General features: G+C 42.0%; 1 protein-coding gene across 2 annotated transcripts in view; it reads right to left on the reverse strand.

Moving 5' to 3' along the window:
• The window catches only part of ARPC1A (actin related protein 2/3 complex subunit 1A), a 40,647-nt gene that overhangs the window by 18,042 nt on the left and 4,055 nt on the right, over positions 1–18,550 (reverse strand). For both annotated transcript variants that reach the window (XM_031665593.1, XM_031665592.1), the window contains exons 2-4: positions 15,021–15,113; positions 9,638–9,742; positions 3,631–3,853 (exon numbers count right to left, since the gene is read on the reverse strand). In XM_031665593.1, coding sequence (XP_031521453.1) covers positions 3,631–3,853; positions 9,638–9,742; positions 15,021–15,084 — 392 coding nt within the window. In that variant the 5' untranslated portion in view covers positions 15,085–15,113. The remainder of the gene's footprint in view (positions 1–3,630; positions 3,854–9,637; positions 9,743–15,020; positions 15,114–18,550) is intronic.

Raw genomic sequence — 18,550 nt, forward strand, 5'->3', positions numbered from 1 at the left:
GCGATCCACCGGCCTCAGCCTCCCAAAGTGCTGGGATTACAAGCATGAGCCACTATGCCCAGCTGACAAGGTGCATTTCTAAAGGACAGAAAGGAAAAGAACCATGAACAAGCACTTCTCCACTCCTGGCCTTGATGATGTCGGCACAACAGCTGGTTTTCAGTGGTCCTCATTAGTAAGCATAGATATTGATTAACTCAGTTACTTTTTTTGTGAGATTTTGGATTACATATGACATTAACCTCTGAGATAAAAACTGAAGTTTGAAAATACTTCAATTTTTATTATGAATATTCAGTGATTTGCTATTCCATTTTTGGTCAATTTGGGGTTGTAAGATAGCTTAATATCCTTCCCAAGTCTCCATGAATCTGCAAATTCTTTTTAATTTCTTTCACTGAAAAATCACAACCAAGAAATTGGAAGAACCTCATATTGGGGATTAGCCTCTAATTCTCTAGCACCATCCAAAAAAGATGATTTATGTCTATGACCAGTCAGTATTTTGGCTTAACTGATTCATTTCTGCCCCCAAACTGCTGTTTAAAAACCAATAGTGTCTGATTGCTCTACAGTTGGGAAACTAAATATTGGGCCAATGCCTTTCCTTGAATGCTAAATTACCTTTCTATAGAATCACTTTTTTTTTTTTTGAGGCGGAGTTTCACTCTTGCTGCTTAGGCTGGAGTGCAGTGGCGCAATTTTGGCTCACCGCAACCTCCGCCTCCCAGCTTCAAGCGAGAATCACTTTCTTTTATTTATTTATTTTTTATTTTTATTTTTTCTGAGACAGAGTCTTACTCTGTCGCCCAGGCTGGAGTGCAGTGGCGCAATCTTAGCTCACTGCAACCTCTGCCCCCTAGGTTCTTGCAATTCTTGTGTCTCAGCCTCCTAATAGCTGGGATTTTAGGCTCACACCACCACACCTGGCTAATTTTTGTATTTTTAGAAGAGATGAGCTTTCACCATGTTGGCCAGGCTGGTCTCAAACCCCTGGTCTCAGGCGATCCACCTGCCTTAGCCTCCCAAAGTGCTAGGATTACAGGCATGAGCCACCACGCCTGGCTATAGAATTGCTTTCTTAGAATCCTATCTGAAAAAGTTTGTTCTGAAAAAGACAGCCAGGTGCAGAGGCTTGCACCTGTAATCCCAGCACTTTGGGAGACCAAAGCAGGAAGATTGCTTGAGTACAGGAATTTGAGATAAGCTTGGGCAACAAAGTGAGAACCTGTCTCCACAAGTAATCAAAAAATTAGCCAGGTGTGGTAGTGCAAACCTGTAGTCCCAACTACTTGGGAGGCTGAAGTGGCAAGATTGCTGGGTCCCAGGAGTTGGAGACTGCAGTGAGCCGTGTTTGTGCCACCGCACTCCAGACTTGGGTGACAGAGAGAAACCCTGTCTCAAAAAATAAACCAAAACCCCCCCACAAAGTCTCTAAAAAAGGAGAAAGAACAATATTTTGAACTGTTTCATAATGTGTGTGTGTGTGTGTGTGTATATATATATATATATATATATATATATATATATTTGAGACAGAGTCTTGCTGTGTTGCTCAGGCTGGAGTGCAGTGGCATGGTCTCGGCTCACTGCAAACTCCACCTCCCTGGTTCAAGCGATTCTCCTGCCTTAGGCTCTCAAGTAGCTGGGATTATAGGCATGCGCCATCACGCCCGGCTAATATTTTGTATTTTTAGTAGAGATGGGGTTTCTCCACGTTGGCCAGGCTGGTCTCCAACTCTTGACCTTGTGATCCGCCTGCCTTGGCCTCGCAAAGTGCTGGGATTACAGGCGTGAGCCACCGTGCCTGGCCTTTATAATGTAATTTTTTTAATTGAGGAAAAGATGGCAAACAAAATAATTATAAGCTTCTGAGAGGTTGTTTTAAAGTACTCCTATGAAATATGAAGTAACTATTCTATAGCTGAAAAACTGCCCTAAACATACAGCTTGCTCAAAGACAATACTTTGTACCATAATAAAATCCAATTTACCTATACTTGACACTAATTCTCAACGAATAAAAATGTAAACAATTACTGAGGTTGAAGCTTAACTTGGAAGAAAACTTTCCTGTAGAAATTTGTAAGACTGCAAGGAGTACCAGCTGACATAAAGTTTAGCCTTGAGGGAATATTAATGAACTTAGTTTCCTATCCCATTACAATGAAACTTCCAAATCGTTTCTAGCAGGTAACATTTTGTTGGCTTTGATTTATACACATTTGAAAGAAAATCATGTTTCAAATTCATAACTCAATTTTTTTTTTTTTTTGAGACGGAGTTTCACTCTTGATGCCCAGGCTAGAGTGCAATGGCACGATCTCGGCTCACCACAACCTCCGCTTCCTGGGTTCAAGAGATTCTCCTGCCTCAGCCTCCCAGGTAGCTGGGATTACAGGCATGCACCACCACACCCCGCTAATTTTTTTGTATTTTTAGTAGAGACGGGATTTCTCCATGTTGGTCAGGCTGGTCTTGAACTCCTGACCTCAGGTGATCCACCCACCTTGGCCTCCCAAAGGGCTGGGGTTACAGGCGTGAGCCACTATGCCCAGCCCATAACTCAATTTTACTGCAAGTTCCCAATCTCTTTTCGAAGAATAAAATTTCTGAAGTTTTACTAAATTACAAAGGTAACATGATAATCCCCTCCTTTCAGTTTCAGCAGAATACAAATAACAAAACGGCTACAAAGAGTCATGTGTACTCTGCTATTTTTAGTAGAAACACAAACACTGCCAGTATAGTACTAAGTGACAACTTTATGTTGAAGGATATTTACCAGTCACGCTGAACACACGCCAGGTAGAATACAATTTTTTTTTTTTTTTTTTTTAGATGGAGTCTCACTGGGTCGCCCAGGCTGGAGTGCCCAATGGCATGATCTTGGCTCGCTGAAACCTCTGCCCCCTGAGTTCAAATGATTCTCCTGCCTCAGCCTCCCGAGTAGTTGGGATTATAGGCGCCTGCCACTGTGCCCAGCTAATTTTTGTATTTTTAGTAGAGATGGGATTTCGCCATCTTGGCCACTAAATATAAATGTAATACTAAAATTACAAAAATTAGCCGGGCGTGATGGCAGGTGACTGTAATCCCAGCTACTCGGGAGGCTGAGGCAGGAGAATTGCCTGGACCACGAGGGGTGGAGGTTGCAGTGAGCCAAGATCGTACCACTGCACTCCATCTGGCCTGGGCAACAGAGTGAGACTCTGTCTCAAAAAAAAAAAAAAAAAAAAAAAAGAACATTGTTATCTGTAGGAATCCTACATAGATACCGTGTGAAAAAAAAAATTCCTCAGGGAACAGAGACTCTTTCAAGGTTATTATTTGTATATGAGAGTAAGAAAACAGCAATATGTGCAGTATAGAGTGAGAACAGTAGTAGCATCTTGCAGAAGAAACAAGTTAGGTGATCAGAACATGGACACAATAGCTCTATGTTAATACAAAAAACATGCGATTTAACTTAACATGCACATCAGAAGGGAAAATGCTCAGACAGAATCAAGAATTTCAGAGAAAAAAACCACACAACTCCAGATGAGAAAAAACCAGAGTTTTTTCTCACACAGCAGTGCAAATGTAAATTCTATAGAGAGGGATAGAAAAAGTTCAGATGTCACTCACCAGTCATTTTCAGACTCAAAGTAACAAACAGAAATGAGTCGTGCTCCACTTCCCACAGCAAATTTGTTCTCTAGGGGGGACCACTTCACAAAAGTAGCTGCGCGATTAATTCTCAGGATCACCAGGGTTGGCTTCCAGACACCATCTTTCTGACTCCAGACATAGGCATTGCGGTCTGCTCCACAAGTGACGATGCGATCGCTCTTGGGAGCCCAGTCAATACCTGCAAGTGAGATGTGGGTCACCTGCTTTGCCCAGTCAATGACAAACAACTGCAGCACAGGCAGGTGGGTGGCACTGGCATGCCAGGATGAGATGTGGTCTTGGGACCTTCCTCCCAGGCACATCCTTCCCCCCATCTATGTCCTGATCACCGCCTCAAGGAAAGGCAAGGATGCTTCTCTGCAAAGCATCTGGGACTCAGGATTATCTATGAGGTCATGTAGAACAGAGCTGTTTTATAATTACAGACTTTACAAAACTAAACAGGGGCATTCTTTCGACCCAGAAAATTCACACATTTCTAAGACTTCTAAAGATCTCAAGATTCATTACTTTTTTCTTTCTTCTTTATTAGATTTTTGTGTGTGAAAATAACTGTATTCATTCATTAACAGACCTCATTCCATGATATTAACCAACAGTCTGCTACATGGCATTCAACTAAAACAGCATACAGAGTAAATAAAAATAATCTTTAGTGTAAAGGAGGAAATATATATTGTGATTCATCATATATTTTTCTGAAAGTTGCTGTCAGTTGAACCATACTGAAAACCTTTTCTACATGATGCAGGTTCTGTAAAATTCTTGATTATCTTTGCATCTAAACCAGGAAGATACCTAAATGTGTACCTGAATTTAAAGTTTACTTTTCTTATTTGATGAGACTTTACTTATCTGGTACCTCTGTGAAGAATCCCAAAGTCAAGGTCAGTTTCTTATATACCAAGAGCAAAATTTACCATGACTCATTTAACATTTACTAATGAGGTATTTTCTTTGCTTTTGTTTTTGTTTTTTGAGATGGAGTTTTGCTCTTGTAGCCTAGGCTGGAGTACAATGGCATGATCTCAGCTCACTGCAACCTCCACCTCCCAGGTTCAAGTGATTCTCCTGCCTCAGCCTCCCGAGTAGCTGGGATTACAGGTGGATGCCACCACGCTCAGCTAATTTTTGTGTTTTTAGTAGAGACGGGGTTTCACCATATTGACCAGGCTGATCTTGAACTCCTGACTTCAGGCAATCTGCCCGCCTTGGCCTCCCAAATTGCTGGGATTACAGGCGTGAGCCACTGCACTTGGCCTTGATGAGTTATTTTCTAGAAATATAATTTCACATTAAAAAGTACAGAAATATTACTAATAAATAGTTATTACAGATCTCTCTCTAAAAATTAATACTTAGCATTCTTGACATGTATATGGAAAAAAGACAAATATAAATCCAAGGCTCAATTACTCATAAGTCATAGTGACTTTAGTATGAAGAGTTTAATTTATTCATTCATTTACCCACATGAAATGTCAGCTCACACTCCAGCCTGGGCGACAGAGCGAGACTCCGTCTCAAAAAAAAAAAAAAAAGAAATGTCAGCTCAACTTTTTGTACTACTGAAGGGAAAAAAATATGAGACTGTACTCTAAGTGATGTGTATTTTATTTATTAATTAGAAGATAATTTTGCTTGCAGTCCTCTTTATTAGACTTTAGATTTTTTTTTTTTTTTTTTGAGACAGGGTCTCACTTTATCACCCAGACTGGAGTGCAGTGGTGCGATCATAGCTCACTGCAGCCTCAATCTCCCAGGTTCATGAAATCCTCCTACCTCAGCCTCCTGAGTAGCTGGGACTACAGGTGCAAGCCACCATGCCTGGCTAACTTTTTGTAGAGATGGGGTCTCACCATGTTGCCCAGGCAGGTCTTGAACTCCTGGGCTCAAGTGATCTGCCCACTTCAGCCTCCCAAAGCACTGGGATTACAGGTGTAAGTCTGATCAATATTTATTATTATTAAAAAGAAAAATCATTACCTTTTAGAGATACAAACTGAAATGTGAAATAATATGTCTGGGATGCGCTTCAAATTAGTATAGGAAAGGAGAAAGTGAATTGAGAACAAGATTGGCCGTTACTTGATAATTGTGGAATCTAGGTGATGGGTATAAAAGGCCCATTATACACTATTGCATTTTTTTTTAAAAATCTGTTTAAAATTTTCCATGGTAACAAAACATGTTTCTTAAAAAGGTGAACAATCAAATATTTAACACAAAAGAATAAAACCTCAGAACTATGATATCCCTGATGTTTGCCACACTTCTTTTCTTTGTAGTATGGACTAGTTTTTTCTTCTAGAATGCTTTAGAAAATATTTTTCCCCCTAAAATCACTATCTTTCTGAGAAAATATGTCTGATCCTTGATCTCTTGCCCCAGAGTTATATTTAGATTTTTCAAACAAGTTTTTTTCAGATCTAAAAAATGCCATGTGAGCAGCTAGACAGAAAACAGGCCCAAGTTCAAAGAACCCCAAAAGAGAAGTAGAGGGAAAAAACCACATAACTAAATATTTCACATTTTTGGCAATTTCTTTCGTCTTTCATCTTTGTCTTTTGTCATTTAAAAGTATTTCCTTTTAAATGCTAAAATTCCAATTGAATTTTTTTTTTTTTGAGACAGAGTTTCGCTCTTATTGCCCAGGCTGGTGTGCAATGGCGCAATCTCAGCTCACCGCAACCTCCGCCTGCTGCATTCAAGCAATTTTCCTGCCTCAGTCTCCCGGGTAGCTGGCATTACAGGCGTGAGCCACCATGCCCGGCTAATTTTGTATATTTTTAGTAGAGACAGGGTTTCTCCATGTTGGTCAGGCTGGTCTCGAACTCTCGACCTCAGGCAATCTGCCCGCCTCAGCCTCCCAAAGTGCTGGGACTACAGGTGTGAGCCACTGCGCCTGGCCTAATTTTTAATTTGTTTTGGAGACAGAGTCTTGCTCTATCCCCTAGGCTAGAGTACAATGGCGCCATCTCGGCTTACCACAACCTCTGCCTCCTGGGTTCAAGCGATTCTCATGCTTCAGTCTCCCAAGTAGCTGAGATTATAGGTGCCTGCTGCCATGTCTGGCTAATTTTTGTATTTTCAGTGGAGACAGGGTTTCACCATGTTGGCCAGGTTGGTCTCGAACTCCTGACCTCAGGTGATCCACCTGCCTCAGCCTCCTACAGTGTTGGGATTATAGGTGTGAGCCACCTGCCTGGCCTAAAATTCCAATTTAAAATATAAGTATTCTTATTCTTAGCCTATGAGGCCACTGGCAAAGGAACTTAAGAAAATAGGCCAAAGCTAATAGAAATAAGGTTGTGGGAAAGGAAGAGCGACAAAAATAGAAACGCTGTCTTTGGCGCTGGTTTGGAAATATACTCAGCTCCTGGTACTCAAGAGCATTATTTACAAATCACTGGTCAAAGCAAGGGTGGTCGTGAGTTATGCTGAAGAATGCAGGACAACTTCTGTAAAGGATGCAGAATAGCAAAACATGCTAAGTTCTCTCATTTGGGTAAGGAGATCTCTAAGCTCATCAGTATTTTAGGTGATTAGAGGTAAAATTACAGAGTCCAACTAAAAGAATAAAAAATCAGCCTGGGCAACATGGTGAAACCTATCTTTACAAAAAAATTAGCGAGGTGTGGTGGCGTACACCTTTAGCACCAGCTCCCTGGGGAGGCTGAGGTGGGAGGATCGCTTGAGCTCTGGGGGTTGAGGCTGTAGTGAGCCATGACACTCTAGCCTGGGTGACTGGGCAACAGAGCAAGAACCTGTCTAAAAAGAAAAAAGTCGGGCACAGTGGTTCACACCTGTAATCCCAGCACTTTGGGAGGCCGAGGCAGGCGCATCACTTGAGGTCAGGAGTTCGAGACCAGCCTGGCCAATGTGGTGAAATCCCAACTCTACTAAAAATACAAAAATTAGCCAGGTATTGTGGCAGGTGCCTGTAATTCCAGCAACGCGGGAGGCTGAGGCGGGAGAATTGCTTGAACCTGGAAGGCAGAGGCTGCAGTGAGCCAAGACTGTACCACTCCATTCCAGCCTGGACGACAGAATAAGACTCCACCTCAAAACAAACAAACAAAAAAACAGAAAAAGAAAAAGATAAACACTCAATGAAAAAATGATCAGGATTTATGAACAGGACAGTCACAACGAAGAAAAACTCTCACGGCTAATACACGTCTGAAAGTATGCTCATCTTTTCCATTAATCAGGAAAATACGACTTACAGAAGCAACGGATGAACCTTTTATGAATTCATCAGTCTTACCACCTCAAGTATGTGGCGGGGTGTGGGAAAACGGGCACTCTCATACAGGACAAGTGGGAATGACGGCAATCTGATGAGGCCTGGCAACACTGTAGATGTGCATATCCTATGGTATTAACACATCTACCATCTACAAACATTCACGCATACGTACAGAAATCAAGGGATGCCTATTCAGCACTTCCATGTAATATGGAAAAATTGAAACCACCTAAATGTCCTTCAATGGAGGAAAGAGTAAGTAAGTGAGGTATAAAATGCTAAAGAGTAGTTAAAAGGAATCAACTTGATCTAGACAGCAGCATAGATGGATCTCAGAAACAATCACGAATGCAAAAGCAGGCTGCCAGAGATGCATAATATCATGCCATTTATGTAGCTTCAAAAAATACTAGCAAATAGTCCTAAAGATTGTTTTCTCTTTTTTCTTTTGAAAACAGGGTCTTGCTCTGTTGCCCAGGCTGGAGTGCAGTGGTGTGATCACAGCTCACTGCAGCCTTGATCTACTTGTCTCAAGTGATCCTCCCACTTCAGCCTCCCAAGTAGCTGGGACCATAGGTGTGTGCCACCACGCTGTGCTAATTTTTTTATTTGTAAAGAGGGGGTCTCATTATGTTGCCCAGGCTTGTCTTGGATTCCTTGGTTCAAGCAATCCTCCCGCCTCGGCCTCCCAAAGTGCTGGGATTACAGGTGTGAGCCACTGTGCTTGGCCTAAGCTTGTTTATGAACATGTATGTATGTAAATATATTAAAATGGACTGGAATGGTGTCATAGCAAATTATAGTCTGCCTTCTAGGGGAGAGGAATAGAACTGCTGGTGAGAGGTGACTTTACCATTACCTAGAATAATATTCCTTATTATTATATCCTTTTTCCTTCAGTTTCCTGATACAGGAAAAGAAATTACTTCCTGGCACAGGGAAAAAGTTGGTAATTCTGGTGGCAATTATCTGATATGGGTGTTTATTATATTACTTTGTTCTTTTCAATATTCTGGAAAGTCTTCCTTATCCTGAAAACACAAAGGAAACTTTTGGAAGACACTTGGAAATACAGTTTGGCTCACGTTTTCATGTTGTCTACATTTTCATGTTATCTAGCTTTCAATTTCACATCTCATCTCCTAATTTTAGCTGTTTAGTCCTCAGGGTAGGTTCAGTGCTTTCCATAGCAACAGTAGAGTGCTAGGTACCAACTGGGGCTACAAGAAGCACTTAACAACTGAGATCATTATTATAGTATTTTCTCTAAAATTTTAAGGAAATTCAGTAAGTGCTGCATGACTTTAAATACTATGGGCTGGGTACAGTGGCTCAATCCTGTAATCTCAGCACATTGGGAGGCCGAGGCAGGTGGATCACGAGGTCAGGGGTTCGAGACCAGCCTGACTAACACGGTGAAACCTGTCTCTACTAAAAATTAAAAAATTAGCCGGGCACAGTGGTGCGCGCCTGTAATCCCAGCTACTCAGGAAGCTGAGGCAGGAATATTACTTGAACCTGGGAGGCAAAGGTTGCAGTGAGCCGAGATTGCGCCATTGCACTCCAGCCTGGGCGACAGAATGATACTCTGTCTCAAAAAAAAAAAAAAAAAAAAAAAAATGGCCAACTGGGTTTATTAGGCTCTTTATCTAAAAGGAAGAGTGCCTGATTTGGAAATACCACACTAAGCTCACGGCTATCTTCCTTTACCTGTGATGTGTCCATTGTGCTCCTTGAGTTCATGAGCTTTCACCCACTGGCTTCCGTTCTTCTTGTAGATGTGCACTTCGTGATTATTGGGACTGAGGGCAATCTCTGGAGACAGAATTCAAACAACAGTTAACACCTGAACTTGAAATTGTCACCAAAAAGGAGACATGTCACAGTTGTTTTAAAAGCAGACTGTAGTTAAGGAAAAGAAAAACTTTTGAAAAAGTAGTTCTCAAATTCACCTCTGAAGAATTCCTTTTATTTATTTATTTTTTAACTTTACTTGGGTCCTATATTTTATAATGCTTTACAGGAAAACTAAGATTAAAAATTCATTTTCCCAGAGACATGTACAACTGTCAATTAATGATTCTAACCAGCAAAAAATAAACAATGTTACTATACCTAGTCAAAATAAATTTAGATCAGGGTAAAAATATTTGACAGTTTCATTCACCTGTGGAATATTATTAGAGCTAAATCTAAATTTCTGTTGGTCTTTTTGAAATGCTGAAAATAGTTTATGGACTTCCATTACTGTTATCATGGACCCACGCTGGAACAACTAGTTTATATAAAAAAATTGATTCTGCTGATAAACTATACTGAACTTCTCCTTTACAATAAAGCCAATATAGATCACAAAACTTGGTTTTCAAGAGTAATTTCCTGAACTAATCCAAAATATAATACACACAACGGACTTTTTAAAAACTCATACAGGTTGCGCATCCATAATCTGAAAAGCTGAAATCTGAAATGCTCCCAAATCCAAAACTTTTTGAGTACCAACATGACACTCAAAAGGTCATGCTAAAACGTAATGCTCTCTGGAACATTTTGGATTTCTGATTTTCTTTTTCTTCCTTTTTGAGATGGAGTTTTGCTCTCATTGCCCAGGCTGGAGTACAATGGCGCGATCTTGGCTCACTGCAACCACCGCCTCCCAGGTTCAAGTGATTCTCCTGCCTCAGCCTCTGAAGTAGCTGGGATTACAGGCATGTGCCACCACGCCCAGATAATTTTGTATTTTTAGTAGAGACAGGGTTTCTCCATGTTGGTCAGCCTGGTCTCGAACTCCTGAACTCAGGTAATCTGCCTGCCTCGGCCTCCCAAAGTGCTGGGATTACAGGCATAAGCCACTGGGCTCGGGTGGATTTCACATTTCTGGTCCCAGGCATTTCAGATAAGGGATACTAGACCTATATTCATATATCATTTTTTACCCTTTCTAGTTCATCTGTTTTTTGTTTTGTTTTTTTAAAATTTAATTTAATTTTTATTTTTAGTAGAGACAGGGTCTCACTATGTTGCCTACGCTGGTCTTGAATTCCTGGCCTCAAGCAATTCTCCTGCCTTGGCCTCCCAAAGCACTAGGATTACAGGCATGAGCCAAGATGCCCTGCCCTTCTTTCTTTTTATTGGTTTCTTAAAATTAAAATTAGGATCTATGGGCTGGGCATGGTGGCTCATGCCTGTAATCCCACCACTTTGGGAGGATGAGGCAGGCAGATCACCTGCGATCAGGAGTTCGCGACCAGCCTGGCCAACATGGGGAAACCCTGTCTCTACTAAAAATACAAAAATTAGCTGGGCCTGGTGGCACGCACCTGTAGTCCCAGCTACTCAGGAGGCTGAGGCAGGAGAATCGCTTGATCCCAGGAGGCAGAGGCTGCAGTGAGCCAAGATTGCATCACTGCACTCCAGCCTGGGTGACAGAGTGAGACCCTGTCTCAAAAAAAAAAAAAAAAAAAAAAAAAAAAAAAAAAAAAAAAATTAAGACCTATGATCCAAGCTTTAGGCCAGTCATGAATAGTCCCCACCTACACTCACTTTCCTACCCTCCTTAGGAAAGTTACATCTATCTGCTTTACAGATAAAACTGTGGAACTAGGTAAATATCTAGCTATAAAATCCTAAGGACTTAAGAGTGCTTTCTGAAAACTAGTTATATATTTCTCTAACTTTCTCACATGTATATAGAGATTTCAAAAGCCAAGTCCAAATTTAAACCTGGAAAATGTTATAAATTTCAAATTCCAATGTCAAAAAAAAAATGTTGACTTAATATGCTGAATTTATCAAGTAGTTTAAATGAGGACAATGATAGCTTGCATCTGTATTAAAAATAATTGGAAATACTCCAAAAGCCTATTTTTAGATGGGAAAGTGGAAACAGAAGATCCAGGAAAGCTGGCTATGAAGCTCTGTGAGATGGTTACAAAGCACATGCTCTAAATTCACTATCCTGCCAGGTTATATATATTCCAGCACCCAATACACAGGCTCTTTTTTTTTTTTTTCTTTTTGTGAGACGGAGTCTTGCTCTGTCACCCAGGCTGGAGTACAGTGGCGCGATCTCAGCTCACTGCAAGTTCCACCTCCAGGGTTCAGGCCATTCTCCTTCCTCAGCCTCCCAAGTAACTGGGACTACAAGCACCCGCCACCACACCTGGCTAATTTTTTGTATTTTTAGTAGAGATGGGGTTTCACCGTGTTAGCCAGGATGGTCTCGATCTCCTGACCTCATGATCCACCTGCCTTGGCCTCCCAAAGTGCTGGGATTACAGGTGTGAGCCACCATGCCCGGCCCTGAAATGCTTTAAAAAGATGGTGAATCTACAGATTCAAAGCAATCTCTGTCAAAATCTCAGTTCACTTCTTAAAAGATATTAACAAGCTGATTCTAAAATTCATATGGAAATGCAAGCGACACAATAACCAAAATAATCTTGAAATGAACAAAGTTGGAACTTATACTTCTTGATTTCAAAACTTACTACCAAGCGGGGCCGGGCACAGTGGCTCACACCTATAATCCCAGCACTTTGGGAGGCCGAGGCGGGAGGATCACGAGGTCAGGAGATCAAGACCATCCTGGGTAACACAGTGAAACCCCATCTCTACTAAAAACACACACAAAAAAATTAGCCGGGCGTGGTGGCAGGTGCCTGTAGTACCAGCTACTCGGGAGGCTGAGGCAGGAGAATGGCATGAACCTGGGAGGCGGAGCTTGCAGTGAGCCAAAATTGCCCCACTGCACTCCAGCCTGGGCGACAGAGCAAGACTCTGTCTCAAAAAAAACAAAAAACAAAAAAAACAAAACTTACTACCAAGCTACAGTAATCAAGACACACTGGTCCTGAAACTAGGATAAACATAAAGAACAATGGAATAGAATTGGGAGTCCAGAAATAAACTCTCATATTTACAGTCAGTTGATTTTCAAAAAGGGTGCCAAGGCAATTAAATGGGGAGAGGATAGTTTTCAACAAAAGGTGCGGGAAAAACTTGATTATCTTGGCCGGCATGGTGGCTCATGCCAACACTTCGGGAGGCTGAGGCAGGTGGATTGCTTGAGACCAGGAGTTCGAGGCCAGCCTAGGCGACATAGTGAAAGCCTGTCTCTTCTGAAAATACAAAAATTAACCGGGTGTGGTGGCACATGCACGTAATCACAGCTTCTTAGGATGCTCAGACACGAGAATCACTTGAACCTGGGAGGCAGAGGTTGCAGTAAGCTGAGGTTGCACCACTGCGCTCCAGCCTGAATGACAGAGCAAGACTCTGTCTCAATAAATAAATACAGAAAAAAGAAGGAAAAAAAAAACCATGAAAACTGGATATCTGCCTACAAAAGGAACCCTATCTTACAGGATACACAAAAATTAACTAAAAATGGATCAAAGTCCTACATAAAAGGACTAAAGCTTTAAGACTCTTAGAAGGAAACATAGGCATAGGCACACATCGTTGTGATCCTGGATTATGCAATGGTTTCTTTGATACAACAGCAGAAATACAAGCAACAAAAGAAAAATAAGCGAAATTGGACTTTTTCTCTCCAATTCTGCTCTTTCTGTACTTTTATTATTTAATTATTATTTTTTTTTTGAGAAAGAGAGTCTTGCTCTGTCACCTAGGCTGGAGTACAGTGGCATGAACATGGCTCACTGCAGCCGTGGACTTCCAGACTCAAGTGATCCTCCCACCTCAGCCTCCCATGTAGCTGGGGCCACAGGCACGTGCTACCACACCCAGCTAATTTTTATTTTTTGTAGAGACGAGGTTTCACTATCTCTCCCAGACTGATCTCGAACTCCTAGACCCAAGCGATCCTCTCGCCTTGGCCTCCCAAAGTGCTGGAATTACAGCACCGTGCCTGGCAACTTGTTCAAAATTAAAAACTTGTGTGTGTCAAAGAATACCTTCAAAGAAGTGAAAGGACAACCCACAGAATGGGAGAAAATATTTGATAAGAGACTTGCAGCCAGAATATATAAAGAACTCTTATGACTCAACAATAAAAAGATAACCCTATTTAAAACTAGGCAGACATGTCGGAATAAACATTTCTCCAGAGACATACAAATAGCCAACAGGCATGTCAAACAATGTTCAACATCAATACTCATGGAGGAAATGCAAATCAAAACCACAATGAGATACTACTTTATACACACTATGATGTCTGTAATAAAGACAGACAAGGCTGAGCATGGAGGCTCATGCCTGTAATCCCAGCATTTTGGGAGGCCGAGGCAGGCAGATCATTTGAGGTCAGGAGTTCAAGACCAGCCTGGCCAACATGGTGAGACCCCATCTCTACTAAAAATAAAAAAATTAACCAGGAGTGATGGCACATGCCTGTAATCCTAGCTACTCAGGAGGCTGCGGTAGGAAAATTGCTTGAACCCGGGAGGCAGAGTTTGCAGTGAGCTGAGGTTGTGCCATTGCGAGACTCTGTCTCAAAAACAAAATAAAACAAAACAAACAAGCAAAATATGTATATATGTACACACACACACATTTTTTGTATTTTTCTTTGCAGAGACAGGGTTTTGCCATGTTGCTCAGGCTGGCCTTGAACTCTTGAGCTCAAGATATTTGCCTGCCTTGGCCTCCCAAAGTGCTGGGATTACAGGCATGAGCCACTGCACGCAGCCTCATCTTGTTATATTATCTGTCACTTTGCTTGCTGGACTGTGCCTACTTCTAAGAGCATTCTCCATCCCTTTCTAGTTTGCTGGAGCTAGAAAATGAGAAACTCAAGCTGCTTATGAATAACACAGTAAATACTAGTTAATAAAGCTCTGAGTAGCTCAGGAGCAAACCGCTTGTCTCTGAAACAGCTTATTCTAGGTCCTAGTGCTGTGACTAAACCTGAACTTGGTATGTAACCTCTGCACAGCCCTTCCTTCACTCTGGGTCTCAGTTTATCTATCTGTAAACCAAAGGACTGACTTAGTTCCCTTCTGAATGTACATAATAGATGTATGTTCCTTGCACATGTGATACTGAGATATGTGAGCCCCAAATGTGTCTAAAGATGAGATGTACCAAAGGTACCAAAATACAAAAGCAAAGTTAATAAAATACTTACGAGTACGATCCCTGTTCCAGGCATGACAGGTGATTGGCTCTAGTAAAAACTGATGCAGTGACATTATTCTTAGTGTTTTCAAAGGAGAGAAAGCTGCAATGAACAACAACAAAAAACATTTTGTACAATAGGGAAAAGGTAAGTAACCAATGTTTAAGTTGTCTGAGGATCTTAAGATGGTCAGAAATAAAACATTGTTCTCCCATTAAAAAATAATCTGGCCAGGCGTGGTGGCTCACACTTGTAATCCCAGCACTTTGGGAGGCCAAGGCTGGTGGATCACGAGGTCAGGAGTTCAAGACCAGCCTGGCCGACCTGGTGAAACCCCGTCTCTACTAAAAATATAAAAATTAGCTGGGCATGGTGGCACACACCTGTAGTTCTAGCTACTAGGGAGGCTGAGACAGGAGAATTGCTTGCACCCAGGAGGCAGAGGTTGCAGTGAGCTGAGATCATACCACTGCACTCCAGCCTGGGCAACAGAGCGAGATTCTGTCTCAAGGAAAAAAAAAAAAAAAAAGAAAAATGCCGGGCGTGGTGGTCAGGAGATTGAGACCATCCTGGCTAACACGGTGAAACCCTGTCTCTACTAAAAATACAAAAAATTAGCCGGGCGTGGTGGCAGGTACCTGTAGTCCCAGCTACTTGGGAGGCCAAGGCAGGAGAATGGCAAACCTGGGAAGTGGAGCTTGCAGTGAGCCGAGATCATGCCACTGCACTCCAGGCTGGGTGACTGAGCAAGACTCCGCCTCAAGAAAAAAAAAAAAAAAATCTGTCTCATTGTCGAAACTTAACCGTCTGAATAAATCTAGCATTGTAACAACTAATGTGGAATTTATTCTGTTAAGGGTCATAGGTACAGGATATTCCTAGTCTCAAATTATTATCCCACAGATTGCTTACTAACTACAAAGAGAAAAAGATGCCTTCACATTGAAGAAATCTGGCAATCACCACGTGATCAAACTCAGTATTATAAAGAGCGGATCAATCTAACTGGATGGGCCTCCTGATGGTAGTCCACATGAAGTGCATCATCACTTATAAATAGTGACTTAATTTACCATCCAAATCAGAACACTTCTGAGAGCAAAAATAAACAATGATTATGCCGACACAACAGGTCACAGGGCTATCCTGGAGAAACCTGGGAATATGGTCAACCTACCAGTGAAGTCTTTATTTCAAACATATTTACTCTAAACCCAATCAAGATTCAGACCTAATTTTCAGTTTACAAGAAATAAAGGGTAAAGGAACTGGTCAAACAATACAAGGAGGAAATAAACAGTTAAAGCCAGGGTGTGTGCCATTCTATAGAATAACTGGCCTGGACTATTCCAAAAATAGCAATATGGAGGCAGGGCGAGAACTGTTCTAGAGAGCTATGAAAACCAAATTTGATAAGTGAAAGTTGATTATAATCTATTTCTTTCTTTCTGAAACAGAGTCTCACTCTGTTGCCCAGACTGGAGTATAGCGGCACCATCTCAGCTCACTGCAACCTCCACTTCCTGGGCTCAGGTGATCCTCCTGCCTCAGCCTCCCGAGTAGCTGGGATCACAGGTGTGCACCACCAGGTCCGGCTAATTTTTCTATTTTTAGTAAAGACGGACTTTCACCATGTTGGCCAGGCTGGTCTTGAACTCCTGGCCTCAAGTGATCCGCCCTCCTCAGCCTCCCAAAGTGCTGAGATTACAGGTGTGAGCCACCGTGCCTGGCCCATAATCTACATTTTAAATTGGGCAGAAAAGATGTATTTTCTACAACAGGGAAAATTACAATTTAAACTAGATATTACATATGGAATTATTTTCATTTTCTTAGGTAAGATAACGGTATTGACATTAGGTAGGAGAATATCCTAGCTCTTAGGAGACAAAGATAATGATGAAGTGTTCAGGGATGAAGTATCATGATGTTTTCTGTAACTTCTCTTCTTTTTGTGGGGGTGGCAGGGGAAACAGGGTCTTGCTCTTTCACCCAGGTTTAGAGGGCAGTGGTGCAATCTACGCTTACTGCAGCCTCCGTCTTCTGGGCTTAAGTGATCCTCCCACCTCAGCCTCCTGAGTAGCTGTGGATACGAGCATGCACCGCCAAGCCCAGGTAATTTTTGTAGAGATGGGGTTATCACCATGTTGCCCAGGCTGCTCTGCCTGTCAAGTGATCCACCTGCCTCAGCCTCCCAAAGGGCCGGGATTACAGGCATGAGCCACCATGCCCAGCCACTGTAACTTATTTTCAACAGTTCAGGACAGAAAATATATAGAATGTGAATGTGGCAAAATGCTAACTGGTGAATCTAGGCAAAGAGTATGTAGGTGTTTGTGATAATACTTTTCAAACTTTTAATTGTAACTAAATGAAAAGCAGGAATCTGCAAAACATTAAATTAAAAATTCTCTATTTTATAGGTACCCAAATCTAGATACACTTGAAGAAGCAACCATTACCTGAAATGGGAACATTTTTCAAAATGCAGCCAGCCTTCCTCTACCCCCAACTTTATCATTTCCAGGAGGCACCCTCACTATAAACTCAAGTTTCAACACACGTAAGTACGTGTCATGTTAACCCAGGGTGGAGGCTGAATGTGAGACATGAATTCTGATGCAAGCAGGAAATGAATGGAAGGGCCACTAGAAGGTTGTAAAGTGAACAATGAAAGTTCAGCTGACAAAGCAGAAATCAATCTCAGTTAGAAAGCAGAAATAGCACCTCTGCTAATTGGAAAGGAACCCAGGCCAGGTGCGGTGGCTCAAGCCTGTAATCCCAGCACTTTGGGAGGCCAAGGCGGGTGGATCACCTGAGGTCAGGAGTTCCAGACCAGCCAGGCGAACATGGAGAAACCGTCTCTACTAAAAATACAAAAATGAGCTGGGCATGGTGGCAGGCACCTGTAATTCCAGCTACTCGGGAGGCTGAGGCACAAGAATCTCTTGAACATGGGAGGCGGAGGTTGCACTGAGGCAAGATGGTGCCACAGCACTATAGCCTGGGTAACAGAGGGCGACTCTGTATCAAAAAAAAAAAAAAAAAAAAAAAAAAAAAGGTAAGTGCAACTTTAAATAAAAAACATCCAATATCTTGAACTGGCAGAGAAATGCTAGTATTTCATATTCTATTCTAAGAGTGAAGATAGTTAAGTCGTTACTTTCTTCTTTTATACAGTCTAGAAAGCAAACTACAACTCACAGAGAAAAAGCTTAGGAATTGGTAATTTAAAAAAGTTCTGGCCGGGCGCGGTGGCTCAAGCCTGTAATCCCAGCACTTTGGGAGGCCGAGACGGGCGGATCACGAGGTCAGGAGATCGAGACCATCCTGGTTAACATGGTGAAACCCCGTCTCTACTAAAAAATACAAAAAACTAGCCGGGCGAGGTGGCGGACGCCTGTAGTCCCAGCTACTCGGGAGGCTGAGGCAGGAGAATGGCGTGAACCCGGGAGGCGGAGCTTGCAGTGAGCTGAGATCCGGCCACTGCACTCCAGCCTGGGTGACAGAGCGAGACTCCGTCTCAAAAAAAAAAAAAA

The sequence above is a fragment of the Papio anubis genome, chromosome 4 (assembly GCF_008728515.1).
Source record: "Papio anubis isolate 15944 chromosome 4, Panubis1.0, whole genome shotgun sequence".
NCBI lineage: Eukaryota > Metazoa > Chordata > Mammalia > Primates > Cercopithecidae > Papio > Papio anubis.